The 27,162-nt window shown below is 48.4% G+C and overlaps 1 protein-coding gene across 1 annotated transcript in view; it reads right to left on the minus strand.

The window, feature by feature from the left end:
• Window positions 1–3,105: 3,105 nt before the first annotated feature.
• Window positions 3,106–27,162, minus strand: part of USP3 (ubiquitin specific peptidase 3) — a 111,341-nt gene continuing 87,284 nt past the window's right edge. Inside the window, exons 12-15 of the mRNA XM_075342656.1 lie at window positions 11,294–11,412; window positions 9,759–9,872; window positions 9,557–9,624; window positions 3,106–4,626 (exon numbers count right to left, since the gene is read on the minus strand). Coding sequence (XP_075198771.1) covers window positions 4,461–4,626; window positions 9,557–9,624; window positions 9,759–9,872; window positions 11,294–11,412 — 467 coding nt within the window. The 3' untranslated portion in view covers window positions 3,106–4,460. The remainder of the gene's footprint in view (window positions 4,627–9,556; window positions 9,625–9,758; window positions 9,873–11,293; window positions 11,413–27,162) is intronic.

Genomic DNA, 27,162 nt, shown 5'->3' on the forward strand with positions numbered 1-27,162 from the left:
GGAAAGAGGGTCTTTTTTGTCTTTTATTTCAAATAAAGGATTTTTGGTGTGTTTGTGTTTATTTACTTTTACTTACAGTTTAGTGATGAGGGGGTGTCTCAGACACCTGCCTTCACTAAACTAGGAATTTCGCTAATACACTTCAATGAGGATACAAAACGCATCCGGCGCCGGATCCGTTTTATCCGGTATTCGCCGGATTGTGCCTGACGGCAAAAGCCGGATGTGTGAAAGCACTTTAACACTTAGCTTCGTCTCAAAAAACTAACTGGAAAACTGCAGTTTTCCCCTCCAAAGATCTGTGTGATACCACTTAAAATATGTCCACGTGATTAGACACAACAGAAGACTTGTAATATTCTTGGCATGATTAGGATTGTCAGGTATGTCACAGTCACCACAAAACGAGGATGTTGTGAAATCCAGAAGACAGTAGTGAACGGTAATAAGACTAGAGATAGGAGTGTATGAAGTTTTATATCGACTGCTGAACAAAACAGCATGATTCTTCAATTAAACAATATACCATCTATAATTGAAAAGCTCAATAAAAGGAATGTGATGGTAGTTTTGAAATAGAATGAAATGGACACCATTTTATAGTATAAATCATTCAAATGAATGTGTATAGACATCTACAGGGCAAGAAACAGAAGAATGGAGCACTCTTGTGTTAAGGATCGGATCTACATTTCAGGCACCTCCGGAATCATTGGTTAAGACCCTGGTAAGGATAAAGGCCAACCTAATCTGCGAAATAATCAGAATCCTGAAAAAATAGGCAGTACTGTGTTATCTCCCTTCACATTGCTCTACATAAACCAGCAAGTCAAAGACCTGCAGCTTAAATAGCTAAGATTTGCCGAGTGGTGAGGGAACACTGGAAACAGACACATAATCCCAACATTTTTACAGACTTCATTCTGTCCAAAAAGCAACTCTAAAGGCCCCTTTACACACTGAGACTTTCTAGCAATCCCACCAGCGATCCCAACCTGGCCGGGATCGCTACAAAGTCTCTGGTGAGCTGTCAAACAGGCAGACCTGGCCAACGACGCAACAGCGATCCGGACCTGCAGAACGACCTAGCTAGTCATTGGGGACGTTGTCAGACCTAAAACACACATCCGTGAAAACTGTCGGCAGACAGCAGACAGAGTAGCGCGATGAGAATGAACTCGGGTGAACTTCACCCGACTTCATTGTCATGCCGCGGCTCTGTCTGTGTGCCGTGTACTGATTAGCGGTCACCTGTGAAGGATTTACCGGTGACCGCTAATCCCCCGAGTGACTGAAGTGTCCCCCCTCTCTCATACTCACCGATCCCCGATCACCGGCGCTGCACGGCGTTCACACTGCTCCGGCGGCTTTTTCTAATTTGAAAAAGCTGGCCGCTCATTAAACAATCTCGTATTCCCTGCTTTCCCCGCCCACCGGCGCCTATGATTGGTTGCAGTGAGACACACCCCCACGCTGAGTGACAGGTGTCTCACTACATCCAATCACAGCAGCCGGTGGGCGTGTCACTATGGAGTAAAGAAATAAATAATTAAAAAAAACGGCGTGCGGTTCCCCCCAAATTTAATACCAGCCAGATAAAGCCATACGGCTGAAGGCTGGTATTCTCAGGATGGGGAGCTCCACGTTATGGGGAGCCCCCCAGCCTAACAATATCAGTCAGCAGCCGCCCAGAATGGCCGCATACATTAGATGCGACTATTCTGGGACAGTACCCGGCTCTTCCCGATTTGCCCTGGTGCGTTGGCAAATCGGGGTAATAAGGAGTTATTGGCAGCCCATAGCTGCCAATAAGTCCTAGATTAATCATGTCAGGCGTCTCCCCGAGATACCTTCCATGATTAATCTGTAAATTACAGTAAATAAACACACACAACTGAAAAATCCTTTATTAGAAATAAAAAACACAAACACATTCCCTGGTTCACCACACTTTAATCAGCCCCAAAAAGCCCTCCATGTCCGGTGGAATCCAGGGTGGTCCAGCGTCGCTTCCAGCTCTGCTGCATGAAGGTGACCGGAGCAGCAGAAAAAAACGCCGCTCCTGTCACCTCCACGCAGCAAATGAAGAGAGCCGTGTGATCGGCTGAGCTGTCACTGAGGTTACCTGGATCCAGTGGTGGAAGAAGCGGTGGCCGCGGGTAACCTCAGTGACAGCTCAGCTGATCGCGCTACTCACCGCCGCTCCGGTCAGCTCCACGCAGCAACTGAGGTTAGTATCGCGATCAGCTGAGCTGTCACTGAGGTTACTCGCGGCCACCGCTGCATCCACCGCTAGATCCAGGTAACCTCAGTGACAGCTCAGCCGATCACGCGGCTCTCTTCATTTGCTGCGTGGAGGTGACAGGAGCGTCGGTTTCTTCTGCTGCTCCGGTCACCTTCATGCAGCAGAGCTGGAAGCGACGCTGGACTATCCTGGATTCCGCCGGACATGGAGGGCTTTTTGGGGCTGATTAAAGTGGTGAACCAGGGAATGTGTTTGTGTTTTTTATTTCTAATAAAGGATTTTTCAGTTGTGTGTGTTTATTTACTGTAATTTACAGATTAATCATGGAAGGTTTCTCCGGGAGACGCCTGACATGATTAATCTAGGACTTATTGGCAGCTATGGGCTGCCAATAACTCCTTATTACCCCGATTTGCCAACGCACCAGGGCAAATCGGGAAGAGCCGGGTACTGTCCCAGAACAGTCGCATCTAATGTATGCGGCCATTCTGGACGGCTGCTGACTGATATTGTTAGGCTGGGGGGCTCCCCATAACGTGGAGCTCCCCATCCTGAGAATACCAGCCTTCAGCCGTATGGCTTTATCTGGCTGGTATTAAATTTGGGGGGAACCGCACGCCGTTTTTTTTTTAATTATTTATTTATTTCTATACTCCATAGTGACACGCCCACCAGCTGCTGTGATTGGGTGCAGTGAGAATGCCGTGCAGCGCCGGTGATCGGTGAGTATGAGAGAGGGGGGGACACTTCAGTCACTCGGGGGATTAGAGGTCACCGGTGAATCCTTCACAGGTGACCGCTAATCAGTACACGGCACACAGACAGAGCCGCGGCATGACAATGAAGTCGGGTGAAGTTCACCCGAGTTCATTCTCATCCCGCTACTCTGTCTTCCGACATGTAGTAACGACATTTTGCATCACACACGGACATTTCTCGGAAGATCAAATTACACGCACGTGTGCCTTTAAACATAAAAAAACATATGTTCACGTTTGGTCGTATCTCCGGTATGTCCGGAAACAGACCAAACATGCACGTTTTAAACGGATGTGTGTTGCAGGCCTAAAGCAGCTTTTTGAAAGGGAAGTCGCTAACGAAGTCGCTGCAAAGTCCCCTTTACACACTGAGACTTTGCTGCACAGTGGGAAACAAAGGACCAAAGAATGATCCTGAACGATTTGTAGCGATCAGCAACTTCACAGCAGGGGCCAGGTCGCTGGTGTGTTTCACACACTGCAATGTCGCTGGGGAGGTCGCTATAACGTCACAAAACCGGTGACGTTACAGCGATGTCGTTTGCGATGTTGCAGTGTGAAAAGCCACCTTAACACATGGTCATTAGTTTCTGAGCTTGTACATTGCACACTCAGCTCCTACAGATTGCTTGATGCACAGAGCAGTCAGGCTTTATACTCTGGACAGCTCCATTCCAGCAGATAGTACAGATCTCTCCCCTTAGGCCAGAGTGCCACTTGTGTATGAATTATGTTAGTCTCGCATCGGTATCACCCGGCACGGCCTGACACGAGCATGAAGCTGCATGGAAATACATGCAGGCGACCCGCTCCTGTCAGAAGAGAGTGCAACTGTGCCGGGTGACGCGATGCGAGACTTGCACAAGTGGAACTCCGGCCTTATATGCGCCCTATAAAGTTGGACTGCTTGGACAGCAAATGTTTGATTTTGAGGCAGTGTGAGTATGAAGATGACAAAGCTCACAAGCTATGTGATATATCGTACATTGATTGTAGGGTTTGCCTGCTATTTATTACAACGTTATTTTAAAAGTTCAAGAATCTATGTAAATTTTAACTCGAAAGATATTTCTATTGGGGTGGAGGGTCGGGGGCCTTGCTAAAGACCAGCAAGGAAGGAAGCTAAGATTTGGAACTTTACTAAAACTGATACAGCTGCAAGTTATAGGATTACATTAAACACTTTACACATTTTTACCCCAATTGAAATTTCTGTGCATATAGTGATTGCACCTAAAATCATTCTTTTGGAGGACGTCTACATTGTAACAAGAGAACCACAGGCCTCTTTGGCAGCATTAGGGGGCGATCAAGTTCTGTCAGTACAGCTTATTCCATCAACGACAGCCGGACAAAGAGCTGTGAAAGTGCATGAATTAAAAACAAACTTTTTTTTCTCAATCAAGTATTAGTGAAGGGATGGGCATGTGTGAAGTTTGAGGGAATAAATGAGGTATTCAAAGTTTTTCTGGTGTGGCTGGAACAGGACGCTCCACATAGAACAAAATATAGGCTTTTGCTTTCATCACAGTCTCTTCTTCTGTAAAGGTCACTGTACTGTCATTGAAATGAAACCAACGTCCTTCATGGGTTGCATATGCTGTGTAGTGACCGGAGCCAACGCTGTCCAAAAAAATGAGACCAAGAAGAGGGAAATACAATATTAAAGAAATGTAAAAATACATTAAATTACATAAATGTTAAAATCTGATTCTAAAACAGTAGAAAAAAAAATCATTCTAAATTGACTGGTCCAATCTATGAGTTCACTCACATCTGGGTCTAGATAATCATGCCGATACTCATCCAGAAAAGTGGGTCGAGTGTCAGGCGTATGTCACGCCGTGTCATGAGAGTGTGCAATTGTTTTCTCACCTAGCATCCGTATGATATTCGTGTGCAATGTGGTTTTAACATCATCTTTTACATCCTACAATACTTTAGGTAAATTCTTGCTAGTTGGCAGAATAAAGCAATCAAATATAAAAATATAACGTAGATCACGAAAAGTGAGTACACCTCTCACATTTTTGAAAATTGCTTATTATACCTATGCATGGGACAACACTGAAGATATGACACTGATACAATATTGTGACGCCTGCCAGGAACCACAGTCTCAGAATAGCTGTTATGGACAGGTTAGAGGAAAGCCGCTTACTAAGCAGGATCCCGGGAACCCCAAGACTCGTTAACCCCTATATAGGGATTTGGAATTACTACAAGGCCCCGGAGACCGCTAGCTGTGGAAGGCTGAGTCCAAGAAGAGTAGTCGAAAGGCAGGATCAAAACAGGAAATTCTGAAAAAGTACAAAATTGGCAGACAAGGGTGTAGTCAGGAAATCAGGCAGAGGTCAAAACCGGAGATGGCAGTGAGGTACAAAAATGCTGGCAGGAGGGTAGTCAGTAAGCAGGCAGGGGTCAAAACACAGGGATCAATAGTCAGAAAAGAGAGGGAACCAGACGCAAGCAGGAATACAAAACTATATCTGGCAGTGACTAGCAGACAGGAGGGGGAATTAGAAGGGTGTGGTACCCTCCCATTTGCTGTTGCTGAATGGTGGTAACTTCAGCTGGAAGACACATGGCACCTACGGTCAGCCAGTGGTACTGTAGGTACCAGGGAAACCCAGCTTAGTGGATGAGCGCTCAACCAGAGCCACTGGCACCAACTCCTCTCCTATCACCAGCACTGTCTGCAGCGGGAATACGGCGGCTCCTGGTGACCAAAGCAGAAGTCACAGAAGTGGACTCCGTTGAGGACGTGACAAATATGAAGTAGTCAGTGTACAGCTCGTATAAGTGTAAATTTGGTGAGCCCTCTAAAGAACTCAACAACCAGCGATTAATGTCTAAACCGCTGACAACAAAAGTAAATACACCCCTAAGTGAAAATGGCCAAATTGTGCCCATTTAGCCATTTTCTCTCCCCAGTCTAATGTGACTCATTATTGTTACAAGATTTCAGGTGTGAATGGGGATCACATTTGGTGTGATCGCTCACATTCTCTCATAATGGTCACTGGACGTTCACCATGGCACCTCATGGCAAAGAATTCTCTAAGGATCTGAAAAAAAAGAATTCTTGCTCTCCATAAAGTTGGCCAAGGCTATAAGATTGCCAACACCCTGAAACTAAATTGCAGTACGGTGGCCAAGAACATATGGCGGTTTAACAAGACAGGTTCCACTGAGAACAGGCCTCGCCATGGTTGACCAAAGACGTTGAGTGCTGATGCTGAATGTCATATACAGAGGTTGTCTTTTCAAAATAGACACATGAGTACTGTGAGCATTGCTGCAGAGGTTAACCGCTTCACCCACAGGCGATTTTCCGGTTTTCATTTTTTCCTTCCCTTCTTCCAAGAACCATAACTTTATTTTTTCATCAATATTGCCATAAGGATGCTTATTTTTTGCAGGACAAGTTGTACTCTTGAATGTAACCATTAGTTTTACCATATAATGTACTGGAAAATGGGGGAGGGGGGGGGATCCAAATATGGAGAAAGTGAAAAAAGTGAAATTCCACAATGTTTTTGGGTTTTTTTTCACCATGTTCACTATATGGTAAAACTAACTTGCCAGTATGATACCTCAGGTCAATTCAAGTTTGTAGATACCAAATTAGTATACTTTTACTTCTATCTAAGTGGTGAACAAAAATTCTGAATTTTGTCCAAAAAAGAATAGTCCTATTGTCGCTATTTTCTGAGACCCGTGGCGTTCTTTTTCAGGATCTGGGGCTCAGTGACAGCTTATTTTTGGGTTTTGAACTGGCATTTTTCATTATACCATTTTTTTGTGCAGATGCTATGTTTTGATCGCCTGTTCTTGCATTTTAAAAAAATGTTGCGGCAACCAAACTACGTAATTTTGGCGTTTGGAATTTTTTTCTCACCACGCTGTGCATTGATCAGATTAATTGATTTTAGATTTTTATAGATCAGGCATTTCTGAATGTGGCAATCCCTAATATGTGTATTTAAAAAAAAAATGTAACTTATTTACAATGGGGCAATAGGTTGGTGATTTGAACTTAGTTTTTAACATTTTTTTATTTATTGCTCTGATCAGCAGAAATGCTCACCTCCTATGAGTGCTGGCGTTCTGTCGGCTCTCACAGTGAGTCATGGCAGTTTCAGGGGTCACCAGCTGACCCCGCACTACCATGACTACACATTGGTGCCCCATTATCGCATCACAGGGCCGCCAATGGCGGCAGGAAACGGTGGGATCCCCGCCGTGGCCCTTTAAATTCTGCTGTCACTGTTTAACAGTGCGATCTAAGGGGTTAACAGGCACGTATGGCTAGCCGATCCACCTACGCCTGTTAGCCACACGTCTGCTGATCAGATGAGATCAGATCAGCAGACGTGTGAGGAATACCATACGTCCTAGGTCATTAAGGGGTAAAAGGAGTGGGGGAAAGGGGGTCAGCCTCTCAGTGCTCAGACTATACGCCGCACACTGCATCAAATTGGTCTGCATGGCTGTCTTACCAAAAGGATGCCTCTTATAAAGATGATGCACAAGAAAGACCAAAAAAATGTTTGCTGAAGACAAGCAGACAAAGGACATGGATTACTGAAACCAAGTCCTGTGGTTTGATGAGACCACGATAAAAGATGGTGAGGAGAACATAGACAAGTGTTTCTTGCCTACAGTTAAGCATGGAGGTGGAGTATCATGGTTTGGGGCTACTTGAGTACTGACAGCTGTAAGGAGCTACAGTTCATTGAAAGAACCATAAAACGAACGATAAATGCAAACATGTGCTGTGACATACTGAAGCAGAACACGATCTCCTCCCTTCAGAAAGCCGCAGGGTTTCAAACATCACAACCCCAAACACCCATCCAAGATGACCACTGTCTTACTAAAGAAACTGAGGGAAAAAGGTGTCGGACTGGCCAAGCAACTCTCAAGACCTAAACTCTATTGAGCGTTTGTGGGGCATTCTCAAAAGGAAGGTGGAGGAGCACAAGGTCTCTAACATCATCCAGCTCTGTGATGTTGACATGGAGGATGAAAGAGGATTCCACTGGCTACAGTGAAGCTCCATGACCAAGAGAGATAAGGTAGTGCTTGAAAATAACAGTGGCAACATAAAATATTGACATATTGGGCACAATTTGGCCATTTTCACTTAAAGAGTGTGCTCTCTTTTGTTGCCAGTGGTTTAGCCATGAATGAATGTGTGTTAAGTTATTTAGAGGGGGACACCAAATTTACACTGTTATACAAGCTGTACACTGACATTTGATCTTACATTGATAAGACAATGTTCTACTATGAAAACATATAATAAAATATTTACAACATGTGAAGGGTGTACTCACTTTTGTGATATACCTTACATAAAGAGAGATAGAATAGTACCGTACATTACCGTACATATAAAAAATGTCCCAACCCCCCCTACATATTCTAAACTTGTACCCTTTAGTTGGAATCTCTGGACTATGTTGGACCTGCATGTCTTTGTTTTTGTTAAATAAATTCATGAACCAGGTAAAGAGTTGGAGGTGTTCTTTCAAATAACCCCCCCAAAGAAAACACAAAAAGTGTTTCTTTTTATAAATGGGGTTAGTTATTGGGTTGTCTGATCGACACTGCTCAAATACTAACACCAGGGCTTGATGCCAGCTGACATCAAACCCAATTACCATAACCCGATTGTGATTGTCAATGCACCAGGGCAATCAGGAAGCGCCAAAATTGGTGCATCTAAGGGTGCAAGTTTATAATATGTAGGGGGGGTTGTGACATAAGCCAAAATACATCTCTCTATTCTAGTATCTTTCTGTCACCTATCTATAGCTTTACATTATTATTTTTTTCCTTTGACGTGTGTAAAACTCAGACACCACATGCATGGTCCGTGTGCCGTCCAATTTTTCTTTTTTCATCACACCCACTGACGTGCATTGGAGAATCTCAGCCGGTATATACTGTATATTTGGCCATATGCAGCATGCTGCGATTTTTTTTCATCAGCGCGATTACAGCTGAGGAAAATCTGCAGATGAACATTGCCTCATTAAATAACATTAGTGAGAGTACAATGTGATGTTGTTTCGCATTGCACTCGCCATTTTTGAACGCAGATGTGAGCGAAACCCTGAAGGTGAGACTTTTAGGTATAAAACTGTTTGCAACGTTTGTCATTTTAGTCTGGATCAGCTCAGCAAATTTTTGGAAAGTGGATGGAGCTTAGTCGGTAGGGGGCATGGCGGAGAACAGCTGATAAATTCATGAAACGTTATGTCCTAAAACGGCACATGGTAGCTAAAAGATGTGCCAAATTCATTAAAAGGGCACAAGCCTTTATATTCTTCTCTTTGAATTTTTCTGTGTGAAATTGTGAATTTCTAGAATATATAGCAAAAAAACTAATGAGAATAAGAGAAGCTACAAGGAATAACATGTGTGTCTCAGCTGTCAGACAGACATTTCCAAATTAACACGTGTGTTATACCAGTACATCTGCACTGACAGCTGTCACTGAAGACACAGGGATAAAGAAACGATTTACAGTCACTGCACTCACCCCGAACCATGATGAACAACAACAGCTGCTAGATCATAAAGGCAGCTTTCTGGGCCCATATTTTCTGGCTGAGAAAAAGAATATATAAATATATAAACCATACTTACATAGGGCATAGCTAGTTGTATTACTAGTTACTTTTATAAATGTGTAATAAGAATAATAGAAGATAGTAGCAATGATTAAACATGAGATGTATTACCTCAAGTAGAAAGCACTTCATGTCCAATCCTCGCAGTGGAAACTCAACGTATGTGTCCACCTTGTTCCTAAGGTAAGCCGTCCAATGGAATCTTTTTAAATGTAAGCAAAGCACCTGCAGAAATAAGACGAAAAAGACAAAACAACCACTGCTGTGTAATCATGGCCTCAGTATGTTATTTCTGTAAAAGAAGCAGAGCCCATTACATTTACAATAAAGCTCTTAGGTCACACACACCAGTTGCTGCACCAAATATCAGCTATTTACTACGGGAACAGCTGATATGAAGCAAAAGTTGATTGATGCACACATACATATCCAAGCACACCTCAATCTGCTAGGATATAACCAGCGCAAAACAATAAAACTAGTGTAGTTTTCTAATTGAATTCAAAGGATCCGTAATTTGGCCAAACACCTTCCCCTCCAAACCAATTGTAATGTAAAAACCGACGCTTCCCAGAATGGCGCCACTCCAGTGATGTCAGCCTGGGTCTGCCAAGGTTCATGTGACATCATTACATCAAATGGTCAATCAGCGGCCATTAACGGACTGCTGTCCTCATACTTCCATCAGACATCTGAAGAAAGCGTGAGCAAAACAGCCCGTTAGCAGCCGCTGACTGCTATGCCACATGAGCACTCTGGCCAACGTCAAGCAAGTTCAAAAGAACCTGCGCTGACATAACTGGATCAACACCACTGCTCAACATAGGTATCTGTTTTATTTTACTAAGGGGAATACAGTATGTAAAAAGGGGTTGTCTGAGTAGTGGACAACCCCTTTAATAAATATTCAGACTGCAGTTACCTTATATTGTACACAACTGAGTTTTGTCAGATGCAGAAACGTATGCAATAAATCAGCTGCAAAATATACCCTTGGGAGGCACGGCTACCGTGGAGGTCCAACTTTATGTACTACAACCACCAGGGACAGCAGTAAAACGGCAAATGATAAATAAGCAATTTACAATTAAACACTTTTCCTCTCAATGTAAATACCTGTTTAACATGTGACTACCCCATTCTTATTTCAAACCCCATGGATGATCTAGACTAGATCTGCGTTGTGTAGAATGGCACTCTTCCTATATTGGACCAAACAGATATAAAAATATTCATGTAGGGGAAGAGAAGGATTGGGTTGGTTGGATTTAAAAAAAAAAAAAAAAAAAAGATTTATTTCTTCCGTATAATTGCTCATGTGCACTAGAACGTTGGCTAACAGGCAGCGAGCTGTCCATGTAGACTATTTATAACATAGGCAACATTCAGACCAAAAACACTCAATTGTCTGAACCTGGCCCTTGTATCAATTTTTGTGGGACTGAATTTGTAGATTCAATGGGAATGGAAAATAGAGAGAAATTACTTATACATCTCCCTATTGGACCCACTTCTGGATTTGACTCGAAAATCTGCCAGTAGGGATGGCCTTAGGTGAAGCCCAGACTGCAAGGATCAGCCCTTACTAAGCAGAATTCTAACATAGGGATTAGTAAAATGTCAAATATTCATGTCCTTTCTCTAACCTTTGGTAGTTTCTGGATCCAAAATTTTTTGGTGGATTTCTGTTTCTTTTTACATTTCAGGCACATGTAGAGCTCCGTCTCATCCAACTCTTCAAGATCTGTGAAGCTACGTAGGCAGTCTTAGATGAAAGATATAAGAGAATAAGATAAATACCTGCATATAGAAGTCACAAAAGAAGGGAATTTTGTTTACTTACCGTAAATTCCTTTTCTTCTAGCTCCAATTGGGAGACCCAGACGATTGGGTTGTATAGGCTATGCCTCCGGAGGCCGCACAAAGTATTACACTAAAAGTGTAAAGCCCCTCCCCTTCTGCCTATACACCCCCCGTGCTCCCACGGGCTCCTCAGTTTTGGTGCAAAAGCAAGAAGGAGGAAAGAAATTATAAACTGGTTTAAAGTAAATTCAATCCGAAGGAATATCGGAGAACTGAAACCATTCAACATGAACAACATGTGTACACAAAAAAACAGGGGCGGGTGCTGGGTCTCCCAATTGGAGCTAGAAGAAAAGGAATTTACGGTAAGTAAACAAAATTCCCTTCTTCTTTGTCGCTCCATTGGGAGACCCAGACAATTGGGACGTCCAAAAGCAGTCCCTGGGTGGGTAAATAATACCTCATAATAGAGCCGTAACGGCTCCGTCCTACAGGTGGGCAACCGCCACCTGAAGGACTCGCCTACCTAGGCTGGCATCCGCCGAAGCATAGGTATGCACCTGATAGTGTTTCGTGAAAGTGTGCAGGGTCGACCAGGTAGCTGCCTGACACACCTGCTGAGCCGTAGCCTGGTGCCGCAAGGCCCAGGACGCTCCCACGGCCCTGGTAGAATGGGCCTTCAGCCCTGAGGGAACCGGAAGCCCCGAGGAACGATAAGCTTCGAGAATTGGTTCCTTGATCCACCGAGCCAGGGTTGATTTGGAAGCTTGTGTCCCTTTACGCTGGCCAGCGACAAGGACAAAGAGTGCATCCGAGCGGCGCAGGGGCGCCGTACGAGAAATGTAGAATCTGAGTGCTCTCACCAGATCTAACAAGTGCAAATCCTTTTCACATTGGTGAACTGGATGAGGACAAAAAGAGGGTAAGGAGATATCCTGATTGAGATGAAAGGGGGATACCACCTTAGGGAGAAATTCCGGAACAGGACGCAGGACCACCTTGTCCTGGTGAAACACCAGGAAAGGGGCTTTGCATGACAACGCTGCTAGCTCAGACACTCTCCGAAGTGAAGTGACTGCAACTAGGAAAACCACTTTCTGCGAAAGGCGTGCGAGAGAAATATCCCTCATTGGCTCGAACGGTGGTTTCTGAAGAACCATCAGCACCCTGTTCAGATCCCAGGGTTCTAACGGACGTTTGTAAGGAGGGACGATGTGACAAACCCCCTGCAGGAACGTGCGTACCTGTGGAAGTCTGGCCAGGCGCTTCTGAAAAAACACAGAGAGCGCAGAGACTTGTCCCTTAAGGGAGCCGAGCGACAAACCCTTTTCCAATCCGGATTGAAGAAAGGACAGAAAAGTGGGCAAGGCAAATGGCCAGGGAGAAAAACCCTGAGCAGAGCACCACGACAGGAATATTTTCCACGTCCTGTGGTAGATCTTGGCGGACGTTGGTTTCCTAGCCTGTCTCATAGTGGCAATGACCTCTTGAGATAATCCTGAAGACGCTAAGATCCAGGACTCAATGGCCACACAGTCAGGTTGAGGGCCGCAGAATTCAGATGGAAAAACGGCCCTTGAGACAGCAAGTCTGGTCGGTCTGGTAGTGCCCACGGTTGGCCGACCCTGAGATGCCACAGATCCGGGTACCACGACCTCCTCGGCCAGTCTGGAGCGACGAGGATGGCGCGGCGGCAGTCGGCCCTGATCTTGCGTAACACTCTGGGCAACAGTGCCAGAGGAGGAAACACGTAAGGGAGTTGAAACTGCGACCAATCCTGAACTAAGGCGTCTGCCGCCAGAGCTCTGTGATCGTGAGATCGTGCCATGAATGCCGTGACCTTGTTGTTGTGCCGGGACGCCATTAGGTCGACGTCCGGCATCCCCCAGCGGCAACAGATCTCCTGAAACACGTCCGGGTGAAGGGACCATTCCCCTGCGTCCATGCCCTGGCGACTGAGAAAGTCTGCTTCCCAGTTTTCCACGCCCGGGATGTGAACTGCGGAGATGGTGGAGGCCGTGGCTTCCACCCACATCAAAATCCGCCGGACTTCCTGGAAGGCTTGCCGACTGCGTGTTCCGCCTTGGTGGTTGATGTAAGCCACCGCTGTGGAGTTGTCCGACTGAATTCGGATCTGCTTGCCTTCCAGCCACTGCTGGAACGCTTTTAGGGCAAGATACACTGCCCTGATCTCCAGAACATTGATCTGAAGTGAGGACTCTTGCTGAGTCCACGTACCCTGAGCCCTGTGGTGGAGAAAGACTGCTCCCCACCCTGACAGACTCGCGTCCGTCGTGACCACCGCCCAGGATGGGGGTAGGAAGGATTTCCCCTTCGATAATGAAGTGGGAAGAAGCCACCACCGAAGGGAAGCTTTGGTTGCCTGAGAGAGGGAGACGTTCCTGTCGAGGGACGTCGGCTTCCTGTCCCATTTGCGTAGGATGTCCCATTGAAGAGGATGCAGGTGAAACTGCGCGAAAGGGACTGCCTCCATTGCTGCCACCATCTTCCCCAGGAAGTGCATGAGGCGCCTCAAGGGGTGTGACTGACCCTGAAGGAGAGATTGCACCCCCGTCTGTAGTGAACGCTGCTTGTTCAGCGGAAGCTTCACTATCGCTGAGAGGGTATGAAACTCCATGCCAAGATATGTCAGCGATTGGGCCGGTGTCAGATTTGACTTTGGAAAATTGATGATCCACCCGAAACTCTGGAGAGTCTCCAGAGTAGCGGTGAGGCTGTGCTGGCATGCCTCTTGAGAGGGAGCCTTGACCAGCAGATCGTCTAAGTAAGGGATCACCGAGTGACCCTGAGAGTGGAGGACCGCCACTACTGCAGCCATGACCTTGGTGAAAACCCGTGGGGCTGTCGCCAGGCCGAACGGCAGTGCCACGAACTGAAGGTGTTCGTCTCCTATGGCGAAGCGCAGGAAGCGCTGATGCTCTGGAGCAATCGGTACGTGGAGATAAGCATCTTTGATATCGATCGATGCAAGGAAATCTCCTTGGGACATCGAGGCGATGACGGAGCGGAGGGATTCCATCCGGAACCGCCTGGTCTTTACGTGTTTGTTGAGCAGTTTTAGGTCCAGGACAGGACGGAAAGACCCGTCCTTCTTTGGAACCACAAACAGGTTGGAGTAAAAACCGTGACCCTGTTGCTGAAGAGGAACGGGGACCACCACTCCTTCTGCCTTCAGAGTGCCCAGCGCCTGCCGAAGAGCATCGGCTCGCTCGGGAGGCGGAGATGTTCTGAAAAATCGATTCGGAGGACGAGAGCTGAACTCTATCCTGTAACCGTGAGACAGGATGTCTCTCACCCAACGGTCTTTTACCTGTGGCAGCCAAATGTCGGAAAAGCGGAAGAGCCTGCCACCGACCGAGGATGCGGTGTGAGGAGGCCGTAAGTCATGAGGAAGCCGCCTTGGTAGCGGCACCTCCAGCGGTCTTTTTAGGGCGTGACTTAGACCGCCATGGATCGGAGTTCCTCTGATCCTTCTGAGGCCTTTTGTACGAGGAGAATTGGGACCTGCCCGCACCCCGAAAGGACCGAAACCTCGACTGTCCCCTCCTCTGTTGGGGTAATTTTGGTTTGGCCTGGGGCAAGGATGTTTCCTTTCCCTTGGATTGTTTGATGATCTCATCCAGTCTCTCACCAAACAAACGGTCGCCAGAAAATGGCAAACCGGTTAAGGACTTTTTGGAAGCCGAATCTGCCTTCCATTCCCGTAGCCACAAGGCCCTGCGTATTGCCACCGAATTGTCGGCTGCAACCGCCGTACGGCTCGCAGAGTCCAGGACAGCATTAATAGCGTAGGACGCAAATGCCGACGTTTGAGAAGTTATGGACGCCACTTGCGGCGCAGACGTACGTGTGAGTGCGTCAATTTGCGCTTGACCCGCTGAGATAGCTTGGAGTGCCCATACGGCTGCGAATGCTGGAGCAAAAGACGCGCCGATAGCCTCATAGATGGATTTCAACCAGAGCTCCATCTGTCTGTCAGTGGCATCCTTGAGCGAAGCCCCATCTTCAACTGCAACTAAGGATCTAGCCGCCAGTCTGGAGATTGGAGGATCCACCTTGGGACACTGAGTCCAGCCCTTGACCACGTCAGGGGGGAAGGGATAACGTGTATCCTTAAGGCGCTTGGAAAAACGCTTATCTGGACAAACTCGGTGTTTCTGGACTGCCTCTCTGAAATCGGAGTGATCCAGAAACATACTCGTTGTACGCTTGGGGAACCTGAAACGGAATTTCTCCTGCTGAGAGGCTGACTCCTCCGCTGGAGGAGCCGAGGGAGAAATATCCAGCATTTGATTTATGGACGCGATAAGATCATTCACTATGGCGTCCCCATCAGGAGTATCAAGGTTCAGAGCGGCCTCAGGATCAGAATCCTGATCAGCTACCTCCGCTTCATCATACAGAGAGTCATCCCTCTGAGACCGTGAACAATGTGATGAGGTCGAGGGGATTTCCCAGCGAGCTCGCTTAGGCGGTCTGGGGCTGCGGTCCGTGTTAGAGACCTCACCCTGGGATCTATGAGACACCCCGGGGGAACATTGTTGTTCCAACTGAGGGGAACCAGGGGGCAGTGATTCCACAGTGCCCATGGTCTGAGATACCGGTCTGGACTGCAAAGCTTCTAGAATCTTAGCCATGGTCTCAGAAAGTCTGTCAGTAAAAACTGCAAACTCCGTCCCTGTCACCTGGACAGTGTTAGCTGGTTGTTCCCCCTGGGCCCCCCTTAGCAGAGGCTCCGGCTGAGTAAGTGCCACAGGGGCCGAGCAGTGCACACAATGAGGGTCAGTGGAACCTGCCGGTAGCGAGGTTGTACATGCGGCGCAGGCAGCATAGTAAGCCTGTGTTTTGGCACCCCTGCTTCTTGTGGGCGCCATGTTGTTGTCTCCTTTGAGCAACACAACAGGGTATATAGCCAGAATCAACTGTGCACCATACAGTGTAAAGTATAGCCTGTAAACATATAAACTATAATTACACTTCTGCACTAGTGGGGCCAGCACCTCAGGTGCTGCTTACCGCCCGCTTAAAGCGGTTGTGTGACCATCAGAATCCCTGCCTAGGTCCCCCAGAGTTTGTCTCCCCTCTGCAGCGTCCGAGGAGCTGACAGGAATGGCTGCCGGCGTCCTGAGGAGAGGAGGGAGCCGTGGGCGTGACCCAGAAAGTGCGGGAACTGGTGCCCCACTGTGCACAGTGAGGGGGGTGGAGTATGCAAAGCATGCTCTAGCCCTCAGTGCTGCCGTGCTGTACAGCGTCCCGCCCTTCCCCTGACTGGCAGGGCTGGGGGCGGGAAGAAAAAGAGACTAGGCCCAAAAGCCGGGGACTCGAGTTATAAGCGCGGCCGCCGTATAAGCGCGGCCAGCGCAGAGTCCCTGGCGCACTAACAGTCCCAGCCGCGCCTCAGTAATAACAATGGCAGCGGCGGTCAGCGCGGTAGTCCCCATACACAAACACACTCAGCGACGCTGCAGTGTATAATGGCACAAACGCGGTCAGCGCCGCGGTCCCCGGTGCACTAGCACACCCAGCAATGCTGGAGTGTTGCTGTGCGCGGTCCCCACGGGGACACAGAGTACCTCAAAGTAGCAGGGCCATGTCCCTGAACGATACTCGGCTCCTATCCAGCAGGGTCCTCAGGAGCTGTGGATGGAGCACGGTCTCAGTGCCTGGAGACCGATAGGATCCCACTTCACCCAGAGCCCTAAGGGGGATGGGGAAGGAAAACAGCATGTGGGCTCCAGCCTCCGTACCCGCAATGGATACCTCAACCTTAACAACACCGCCGACAAGAGTGGGGTGAGAAGGGAGCATGCTGGGGGCCCTATATGGGCCCACTTTTCTTCCATCCGACATAGTCAGCAGCTGCTGCTGACTAATCTGTGGAGCTATGCGTGCATGTCTGCCTCCTTCGCACAAAGCAAAAAACTGAGGAGCCCGTGGGAGCACGGGGGGTGTATAGGCAGAAGGGGAGGGGCTTTACACTTTTAGTGTAATACTTTGTGCGGCCTCCGGAGGCATAGCCTATACAACCCAATTGTCTGGGTCTCCCAATGGAGCGACAAAGAAATGAATTGTTAATATCCTTAATCAATTTGTGTCATCCCAAGACATTGATAAATTAATTCACTTTGCAAGTAGTCCTGACTAAAGGTTCCCTTCACGTTTATTTCCACAGCTCCTTCAAAGACGCAGGTGAATCTATGGTGGTACTGCGTAGCCTGAACCTGCAGTTATACTCCTTTCGGTTTGTTCCTACTTTGTTATCACATATCTGGTAGTTTATCAGGAACATGAGGAAAATGGAAGGAAGGGTGACTTCAGAATCAGGTTATATAGGGTCTGCATAAGTCCATGTGCGCACTAGCCGTTTTTACCCGCGGATTTACCCGCGGTTTTGCTGCGGAAATTTCTTGAGAAATGTTTGAAATCTTTCTGCAGACATTTCCCAGCAAAACCTATGGGGAAAAAAAAATAGCTGTGCGCACGCTGCGTTTTTTTCTCAAGAAAATTCTTTGTGAAGATTTTTTTGAGAAAATGTGCATGTCACTTCTTTTCCACAGGTACCTGCGGAATACCCCCGGTATTTCACTCCATTCACTGTAATGTAATCGCGAAATACCGGGGGTATACCGCAGGTAGCAAATGATGTGCGGTATACCCCCGGTATAGCCGCGATTTACCTGCGGTAATGCTCATCGCTGCCTGCGGTTTTGCAGGAAGTGATGTCATTATGACAGAAGAGTAAGTGGAGCAGAGTAAACACACACGTCACACTCCCTGGACGCCGCACAGAAGCACTTCCGTGTGACCTCCAGGCGCCCGTGCAGTCTGTGTCCCGCTCCGGCCCCGCGGCTGCCTGCCCTGCTGTGTGTCAGTGTCTGCCCGCAGTGTCAGCAGCTTGTCACGCTGCAGCGCAGGCAGACACGGACACACAGCAGTGCGTGTAGGCGCGGGGATGCCGAGCGCTGCTGTCGGGAGGTGAGAAGAGATCTTTACCTGCTGTGACGATCTCCTACCTCCTGACGTCACCGCGGTCACTGCTGTCTATGCCCGTCTCGCGAGCGGCCCGAGACTGTCACTAGCTGTGACGACACGGGCTCTCACGATACTGCTGACAACGCGGCGGGCATAGAAGGCAGTGACAGCGCTGACGTCAGCAGTACAGGAGATGATCACAGCAGGTAATGATCTCATCTATCCTCTTGACAGCAGCGCTCGTCATCCCCTGCAGTGACCTGGGCTATTGATGTTAGCTCAGGTCACTGCATTGCTCTCCCAGCCAATGGGGAACATTCTGTTCTTCATTGCCTGGGACAGTGACTATGGTATGGATCGCCGTGGGACCCCCCACCTTATTGGATTACGCCGAACGTGGAATTGATTGTTCTTTTCAATAAATTGGTGAAAGAGGGAATGTGTTGGGGACTGTTTTTTCAAATAAAACTTTTTTTGTTGTCTATTTTTTCTTTCTTTCTGACTGGGTTGGTGATGTCAGGTATCTGATAGACGCGTGACATCATGAACCCCAGGGCTTGATGCCAGGTGACATTACACATCTGGCATCAACCCCATATATTACCTCGTTTGCCAATGCACCAGGGGAACGGGATAAGTTGGGGCGAAGCGCCAGGATTGGCACGTCTAATGGATGCGCCACTTCTGGGGCGGCTGTGGCCTGCTATTTTTAGGCTGGGGAGTGTCCAATAACAGTGGACCTCCCTAGTCTGAGAATACCAGACCACAGCTGTCCGCTTTACCTTGGATGGTGATCCAATTTGGGGTGGGACCCCACGTTTTTTGTTTTAAATTATTTATTTAATGTAAAATAACAGCGTGGGGTGCCCTCTGTTTTGGATTACCAGCCAAGGTGAAGCTGCCAGCTGTTGTCTGCAGCCGTCTGCTTTACCCTAGCTGGCTACAAAAGAAGGGGGGACCTCACGTGTTTTTTTTTAATTATTTATTTTATGGCTAAATACAAGGCTAGGCACCCTTTAGTGCCACATGAAAGTCACAAAAGGGTGCCCACTTAGAATATGCAGGGAGGTTGGACATTATATAGGTCTTTCTCATCCATCTATCTATTCATCTATCCATCTTTCCCTCTATCCATTATCTGTCTGTCTATCGATTATCTATATTATGTATTGCAGTTAAAGCATAAAAAAAACGCAGGGACCAACCTGCGAAAAAAAACGCGGGAAAAACGCATGCGCTTTTCCCGCGGTTTTGGTGTGGTTTTTTACCACAGGTGCGATAATCTTCAACTCCCAGAAGTTTCTCAATAAATTTTCTTGAGAAAAATCACTTTTCTAGTGCGCACATAGCCTAAGGGCGGCAGACAAAACTATAAGGCTATGTGCGCACAGTGCGTTTTTCGCGGCGTTTTTCGGGTGCGTTTTTGGGCTCAAAACTGCATGACTTTGCTTCCCCAGCAAAGTCTATGAGTTTTCATTTTTGCTGTTCGCACACAACTTTTTTTTTAAGCTGCGTTTTTGAGCTTGAAAAAAAAAAAAAAATGAACATGTCAGTTCTTTCCTGCAATTTTCTGCGTTTTCCCCCCATGCAATGCATTGGAAAAACGCAGCAAAACGCAGAGATCAAAAACGCAGCAAAACGCAGCCAAAAACGCACCAAATCGCGGTAAAAATGCGTGCGTTTTTTGACGCGGGTGCGTTTGTGCATTTTTAGCGGCCAAAAACGCAGCGTCAAAAAAACGCAGTGTGTGAACTTAGCCTAAAAGACTTAAAGACATTGTAAAGCTGCTACACTGTATTTACACTGTGATTACACTGTATTCAGATAACTACTAAATTATTGTAAGCTACGTAAATTGTGCTAACATGGTTCCCTGCAACTTATTCATTGATGACTACACATAGGAATTTAATTTTAGAAGTGCTGGATCTATAGTATAGGCCTTCAAAGTTTGACTGGTAAATGCCAGTTGTTTGAGATATCCACGATCAGCAGAATGACAAGTATGAAGAATAAATAACATTAAAGCCAAATTTATCCATTCCTTTTATTTTATAACACAACATTATTCAAATCAATTAACTTTTTATTGGTTTGATTCCAGAGTAGCCTTTAACCCCTTAACAACCGCGGGCAGTAATCTTACGTCCTAGCGGTCATAGCGTTACTGCCTGCGTAAAACATACGCCTCTTTTTTCGGACAAACTTCAGATTTTTTTTTAAACCCTTAGATAAAAGTAAACCAATTCATGTTTGATGTCTACGAACTCGCACCGACCTAAGGCATCCAAGCGACATATCAGTATTACCATATATTGAACACAGTAATTAACATATCTCAAAAACAATAGAGCTATCGCACTGTTTTTGCAATTTTTCAGCATTTGGAATTTCTTTGTCGCTCCATTGGGAGACCCAGACAATTGGTGTATAGCTATTGCCTCCGGAGGCCACACAAAGTACTACACCCAAAAGTGTAAGGCCCCTCCCCTTCTGGCTATACACCCCCAGTGGGATCACTGGCTCACCAGTTTTGTGCTTTGTGCGAAGGAGGCAACACATCCACGCATAGCTCCACTTTTTAGTCAGCAGCAGCTGCTGACTATGTCGGATGGAAGAAAAGAGGACACATATAGTGTCCCCAGCATGCTCCCTTCTCACCCCACTGTGTCGGAGGTGTTTGTAAGGTTGAGGTACCCATTGCGGGTACGGCGGCAGGAGCCCACATGCTGATTCCTTCCCCATCCCTTTTTACAGGGCTCTGGGTGAAGTGGGATTTACCGGTCTCCAGGCACTGAGACCGTGCTCCATCTACAGCCCCTGGAGAAGATGCTGGATGGAGCGGAGTACATCAGGGACATGGCCCTGCTTCCTCAAGGTACTCTGTGTCCCCGTGCATTTGGCGCTCACACCGCAGCATGCTGGGTGTTGTAGTGCGCCGGGGGACATCAGCGCTGCGGCGCCTGTGCCATAGCCTCATTCAGCTTAGCTGAAGCAGGCACACTTATGGGACTCGGCCGCGCCGGCCGCTGGGACTGCGGCACGGCTGGCACTTGTAGTGCGCCGGGGACTTCAGCGCGGCCTGCGCTTTTACGGCGGCCGCGCTGATAACTACAGTCCCCGGCTTTTGCGGCCTGCTTCCGTTCGTTCCCGCCCCCAGACCTGCCAGTCAGGAGAGGGGCGGGACGCTGCCCACGTCTAGGACTCGGGCGCGCCGGCCGCTGGAACAGCGGCGCGGCTGGCACTTGTAGTGCGCCGGGGACTTCAGCGCGGCCCGCGCTTTTACGGCGGCCGCGCTGATAACTCGAGTCCCCGGCTTTTGCGGCCTGCTTTAGTTCGTTCCCGCCCCCAGACCTGCCAGTCAGGAGAGGGGCGGGACGCTGGCCACTTCTAGGGCGGTCGCGCCGGCCGCTGGGACTGCGGCGCGGCTGGCACTTGTGGTGCGCCGGGGACTTCAGCGCGGCCCGCGCTTTTACGGCGGCCGCGCTGTTAACTCGAGTCCCCGGCTTCTGGGCCTAGTCTCCCTTCGTTACCGCCCACAGCCCTGACAGTCAGGGTAGGGGCGTGACGCTGCATAGAGCAGAGCTGAGAGCTGGAGTATGTTTTGCATACTCCACCCCTCTCACTGTGTGCACTGTGAATCCGGATTCCCGCACTTTCTCAGGCACGCCCACGGCTTCCTTCTCTACAAGGACACCGGCAGCCATTAGTGTCAGTTTCTGTACGATACAGAGACAAGTGTGGAAGACCCTGGCATTCTGATAGTCACACAATCGCTGTAACAGGCGTTAAGCAGCACCTGTGGTGCTAACCCCACTAGTGCAGAATTGCACTTATAGATATGCTTGTACTATATACATTGCACTGTTTGGTCGCACGTTGTATATACCCTCCTGGATTATGCGGAGGAGTTATCAGCATATTCTCTGTGTAAAACAAAGGTGCAGAACCACATGTTTTTCTATACAGCTGGTACAGCATGTACGGCTATACGGCCGGCAGGTACATAGACTCCCATTGTATGCACTAATGGCCAGGGGATGAGGACGGTGTCTGCAGTATTTACTGACAGTTTTTCTGAGACTATGGCTATGATACTAGAAGCCTAGCAGTCCGGACATGTCTCTCACAATATGGGCACTGTTGAATCATTGATCCATGGCCCCCCTCAGTGTGAATAACTAACAGCTCCGGGAATGTCACACGCATCCCAGAGTCACGGCTCTGCACGGACGTCAGTCCCAGACAGCCTAAGTGGGCTCGCTATGAGCGGCCTCGGTTTCATCAGGGTCCTAACAGAAGGACTCGCTGTGTAATGAGGCGGAAGTAGCGGCTCAGGATTCTGATCCTGAGACCGCTCTCAATCTGGATACACCTGATTGTGACGCCATAGTAAATAATCTTATAGCGTCCATCTATAGAATGTGGGTTATTTCTCACAACTCCTCCAGTGGAGGAGTCAGCTTCACGTATTTTTCTGGACCACTCTGCCTTCAGAGAGGCAGTCCAGGAACACCACGCTTATCCAGATATGCGCTTCTCCAAACGGCTTAGGATACACGCTATCCCTGTCCCCTGACTTGGTCAAGGACTGGACCCAATGTCCCGAGCGGCATCCTCCAATCTCCAGGCTTGTAGCTAGATCCATAGTTGCAGTGGGAGATGGAACTGCAAACTCAAAGATGCCACTGACAGACAGATGGATCTCTGGTCGAAAGCCATCTATGAGGCTGTCGGCGCACCGTTGGCTCCGGCATTCTCTCCCTTGGGGCACTCCAAGCTATTTCAGCTTGTCTTACACAGATTGACACGGTTACACGTACATCTGTGCCGCAGGTGGCATCCTTAACCTCTCAAATGTCTGCATTTGTTTCTTACGCGATTCAGGTTGTCCTGGACTCTGCGAACCGTGCGGCGGTAGCCTCCGCTACTCCGTGTTTTTAAGCAGAGCCTGGTCTGCTCGTTAAGTGAATGGAAGGCAGATTCTGCTTCCAAAAAAGGTTGCCTAACCAGTTGCCTTTTTCTGCTGACCGACTGTTTGGTGAGCGTTGGATGTAACCATCAAATAGTCCAGGGGTAAGGATTCATCCTTTCCTCAGCCCGGACACAACAAACCCCAACAGAGCAAGAGGCAGTCGGGGTTTTCGGCCTTTTCGAGGCTCGGGCAGGTCCCATTTTTCCTCGTCCAAGGTGGACTCAAGAGGATCAGAGGTGCTAAGATTCTTAGCGGGCTCAGTCTCGCCCAAAAAAGCGACAGTCGGAAAACCCGCTTCCAAGGCGGCTTCCTCATGACTTGCGGCCTCGGTCGGTAGCAGGCTCTCCCGCCTTGGCGATATGTAGCTGCTATAGGTCAATGACCATTGAGTGTGAGACATTCTGTCTCACGGGTACAGGATAGAGCTCACTTCTCGTCCTCCAACTCGATTCTTCAGAATTTCTCCACCTCCCGGCCGGGCCGCTGCTCTTCTGCAAACAGGGTGCACTCTATAGGCAGAAAGAGTGATGACCCCCGTTCCTCTTCAGGAACAAGGTCACGGTTTTTACCCCAAATTCTTTGCGGTACCTATAACAACGGGCCGTTCCGTCCCGTTCTGGATCTAAAAATGCTCAGCAAGCTCGTGGACACCAGGCGGTTCCGGATGGAATCCCTCCGCCATGTCATCGCCTCAAGGTCCCAAGGATATTTCCTAGCATCATTAGGCATCAAGGATGCTTATCCACACGTGCCGATTGATCCAGAGCACTAGCGTTTCTACGCTTCGTTATAGGAGACGAACACCCTCTGTTCGTAGCTCTACCTTCCGGCTAGCGACAGTCCAACTGGTCTTCGCCAAGGTCAGGGCAGCAGTAGTCACAGTCCTGCACTCTCAGGGTCACTCTGTGGTCCCGTATTTAGACGATCTACTTGTCAAGGCACTCTCTTAGGAAACATGCCAACACTGCCCGAACGTTGCGCTGGAGACTCTCTAGAGTTTTGGGTGGATCATCAACTTTTTAAAGTCAGATCCGACCCCGACCCTATCGATAACATATCTAGGCATAGAGTTTCTTACTCTCTCAGCGATAGTGAAGCTGCCGCTAGACAAACAGCATTCACTACGGGCTGCAAGCTCTTCTTTAAGAACCAGTCGCACACATTGACACGCCTCATGCACTTCCTACGTAAGATGGTAGCAATGGAGGCAGTTCCTTTCGCGCAGTTTTACTGCGTCCACTACAATGGGACATTCTCCGCCAATGGGACGAGGAGTCGACGTCCCTCAACAGAGTCGTCGTTCTTCTCAGGCGGCCAAGGAATCTCTACGGTGGTGGCTTCTTCTCACCTCTTGGTCAAAAAGAAGGTCCTTCCTATCCCCGTCCTGGGCGATAGTTACGACAGACGCGAGTCTATCAGGGTGGGGAGCAGTTTTTCTCCACTACAGCGCTCAGGGTACGTGGACTCAGCAAGAGTCCACTCTTCAGATCAATGTTCTTGAACACAGAGCAGTGTATCTTGCCCTACAATCCTTCCAACAGCGGCTGGAAAGCAAGCATATCCGACTTCAGTCGGACAGCTCCACAGCGGTGGCATACATCAACCACCAAGGAAGAACGCGCAACCGGCAAGCCTTCCAGGAAGTCCGGCAGGTTTGATGTGGGTGGATGACACGGCATCCACCATATCCACAATTCACATCCCAAGTGTGGAAACTAGGAAGCTGACTTTCTAAGTCGCTGAGGTGTGGCCGAAAGAGTATGGTCTCCTCACCCGGACGGGTTTCAGGAGATCTGGCGCCGCTGACAGAGGCCGGACGTCGATCTAATGGCGTCACGGCACAACAACAATGTGCCAGCTTCATGGCACGGTTTCACAATCATCGAGCTCTGGCGGCAAACGCCTTAGTTCAGCATTGGTCGCAGTTCCAGCTCCCTTAGGTGCCATCTCTGGCATTGTTGCCCAGAGTACTGCGCTAGATCAAGACCGACTGCGGCCGCGCCATCCTCGTCGCTACAAATTGGCCGAGGATGTTGTGGTACTCGGTTCTGTGGTGCCTCACGGTAGGCTAACCGGGGGCACTACCAGACCAATCAGACTGGCTGTCTCAAGGGCCATTCTTCCATTTGAATTCTACGGCTCTCAACCGGATGGTGTGGCATTGAGTCCTGGAACCTAGTGTCGTTAGGATTACCTCTGGACGTGGTTGCCACCATGAGACAGGCTAGCATACCAACGTCCGCCAAGATTGACCACAGGACGTGGAAGATGTTCTTATCTCGGTGCTCGGCGCAGGGTGTTTCTCCCTGGCCGGTTGCATCGTCTATGTTTCCTTCCTTCCTGCAATCTAGGTAGGAAAATGGGTTGTCGCTCAGTTCCCTTTAGGGACAAGTCTCAGCGCTATCTGTATTTTTTTCAGAAACGACGACTTCCTCAGGTACGCACGTTCCTACGGGGAGTTTGTCTTCTCAGCACTCCGTACAAGCGGCTGTTTGAGCCCTGAGATCTGAACAAGGTTCTAATTGCTCTCCAGATGCCGCCTTTCGAGCCTTTGAAGGATGTATCCCTTCCCGTTTTTCACGGGAAGTGGCCTTCTACTAACGTTCTCGTCTCTTAGGAGAGTTTCCGAGCTAGCAACGCTCTTATACAAACTCTCTTCCTGGTCCTTCACCAGGACAGGGTAGTTCTGCGTCCGGTTCCGGAATTTCTCCCTAAGGTGGTATCCCATTTTCATATCAATCAGGATATCACCTCACCTTCTTTGTGTCCTCGTCCAGTCCATCAATTTCAGAAAGATTTGCATCTGTTGGTTCTGGTGAGAGCACTCAGGTTCTACTTCCCGCATGGCGCTCCTGCGCCACCCGGATGCACTCTTTGTCCTTGTCGCTGGTCGGCGTAAACAGTCGCAAGCTTCCAGATCCACCCTTGCTCGGGGGATCGAGGAACCAATTCTTGAAACCTACAGTTCTACTGGGCTTCGGGTTCTCTCAAGGCCGAAGGCCCATTCTACCAGAGCCGTGGGTGCATCCTGGGCATTACGGCACCAGGCTGCGGCTCAGCAGGTGTGTCAGGCACCCACCTGGTCGAGTCTACTTACTTTTACCAAGCATTATCAGATGCATACCTACGCTTCGGCAGACGCCAGCCTAGGTAGATAAGTCATTCAGGCGGCGGTTGGCCACCTGTAGGAGAGGGCCGTTTGACGGCCCTATCATGAGGTATTCTTTTACCCACCCAGGGATTGCTTTTGGACATCCCAATTGTCTGGGTCTCCCAATGGAGCGACAAAGAAGAAGGGAATTTTGTTTACTTACCGTAAATTCCTTTTCTTCTAGCTCCAATTGGGAGACCCAGCACCCGCCCTGTTTTCTCGGGGTTTTTCTGTTTTTTCGGGTACACATGTTGTTCATGTGGTATGGTTCAGTTCTCCGATGTTTCCTCGGATTGAATTGGTCTTTAAACCAGTTATTGGCTTTCCTCCTTCTTGCTTTGGCACTAAAACTGGTGAGCCAGTGATCCCACTGGGGGTGTATAGCCAGAAGGGGAGGGGCCTTACACTTTTGGGTGTAGTACTTTGTGTGGCCTCCGGAGGCAATAGCTATACACCAATTGTCTGGGTCTCCCAATTGGAGCTAGAAGAAAAGGAATTTACGGTAAGTAAACAAAATTCCCTTCTTTTTTGCTGTTTTCCAATACACTATATTGTAAAACTTATGGTTTCATTTAAAAGCACAGCTCGTTCCA

This window comes from Anomaloglossus baeobatrachus, chromosome 4 (assembly GCF_048569485.1).
Source record: "Anomaloglossus baeobatrachus isolate aAnoBae1 chromosome 4, aAnoBae1.hap1, whole genome shotgun sequence".
In the NCBI taxonomy this organism is placed as follows: Eukaryota; Metazoa; Chordata; class Amphibia; order Anura; family Aromobatidae; genus Anomaloglossus; species Anomaloglossus baeobatrachus.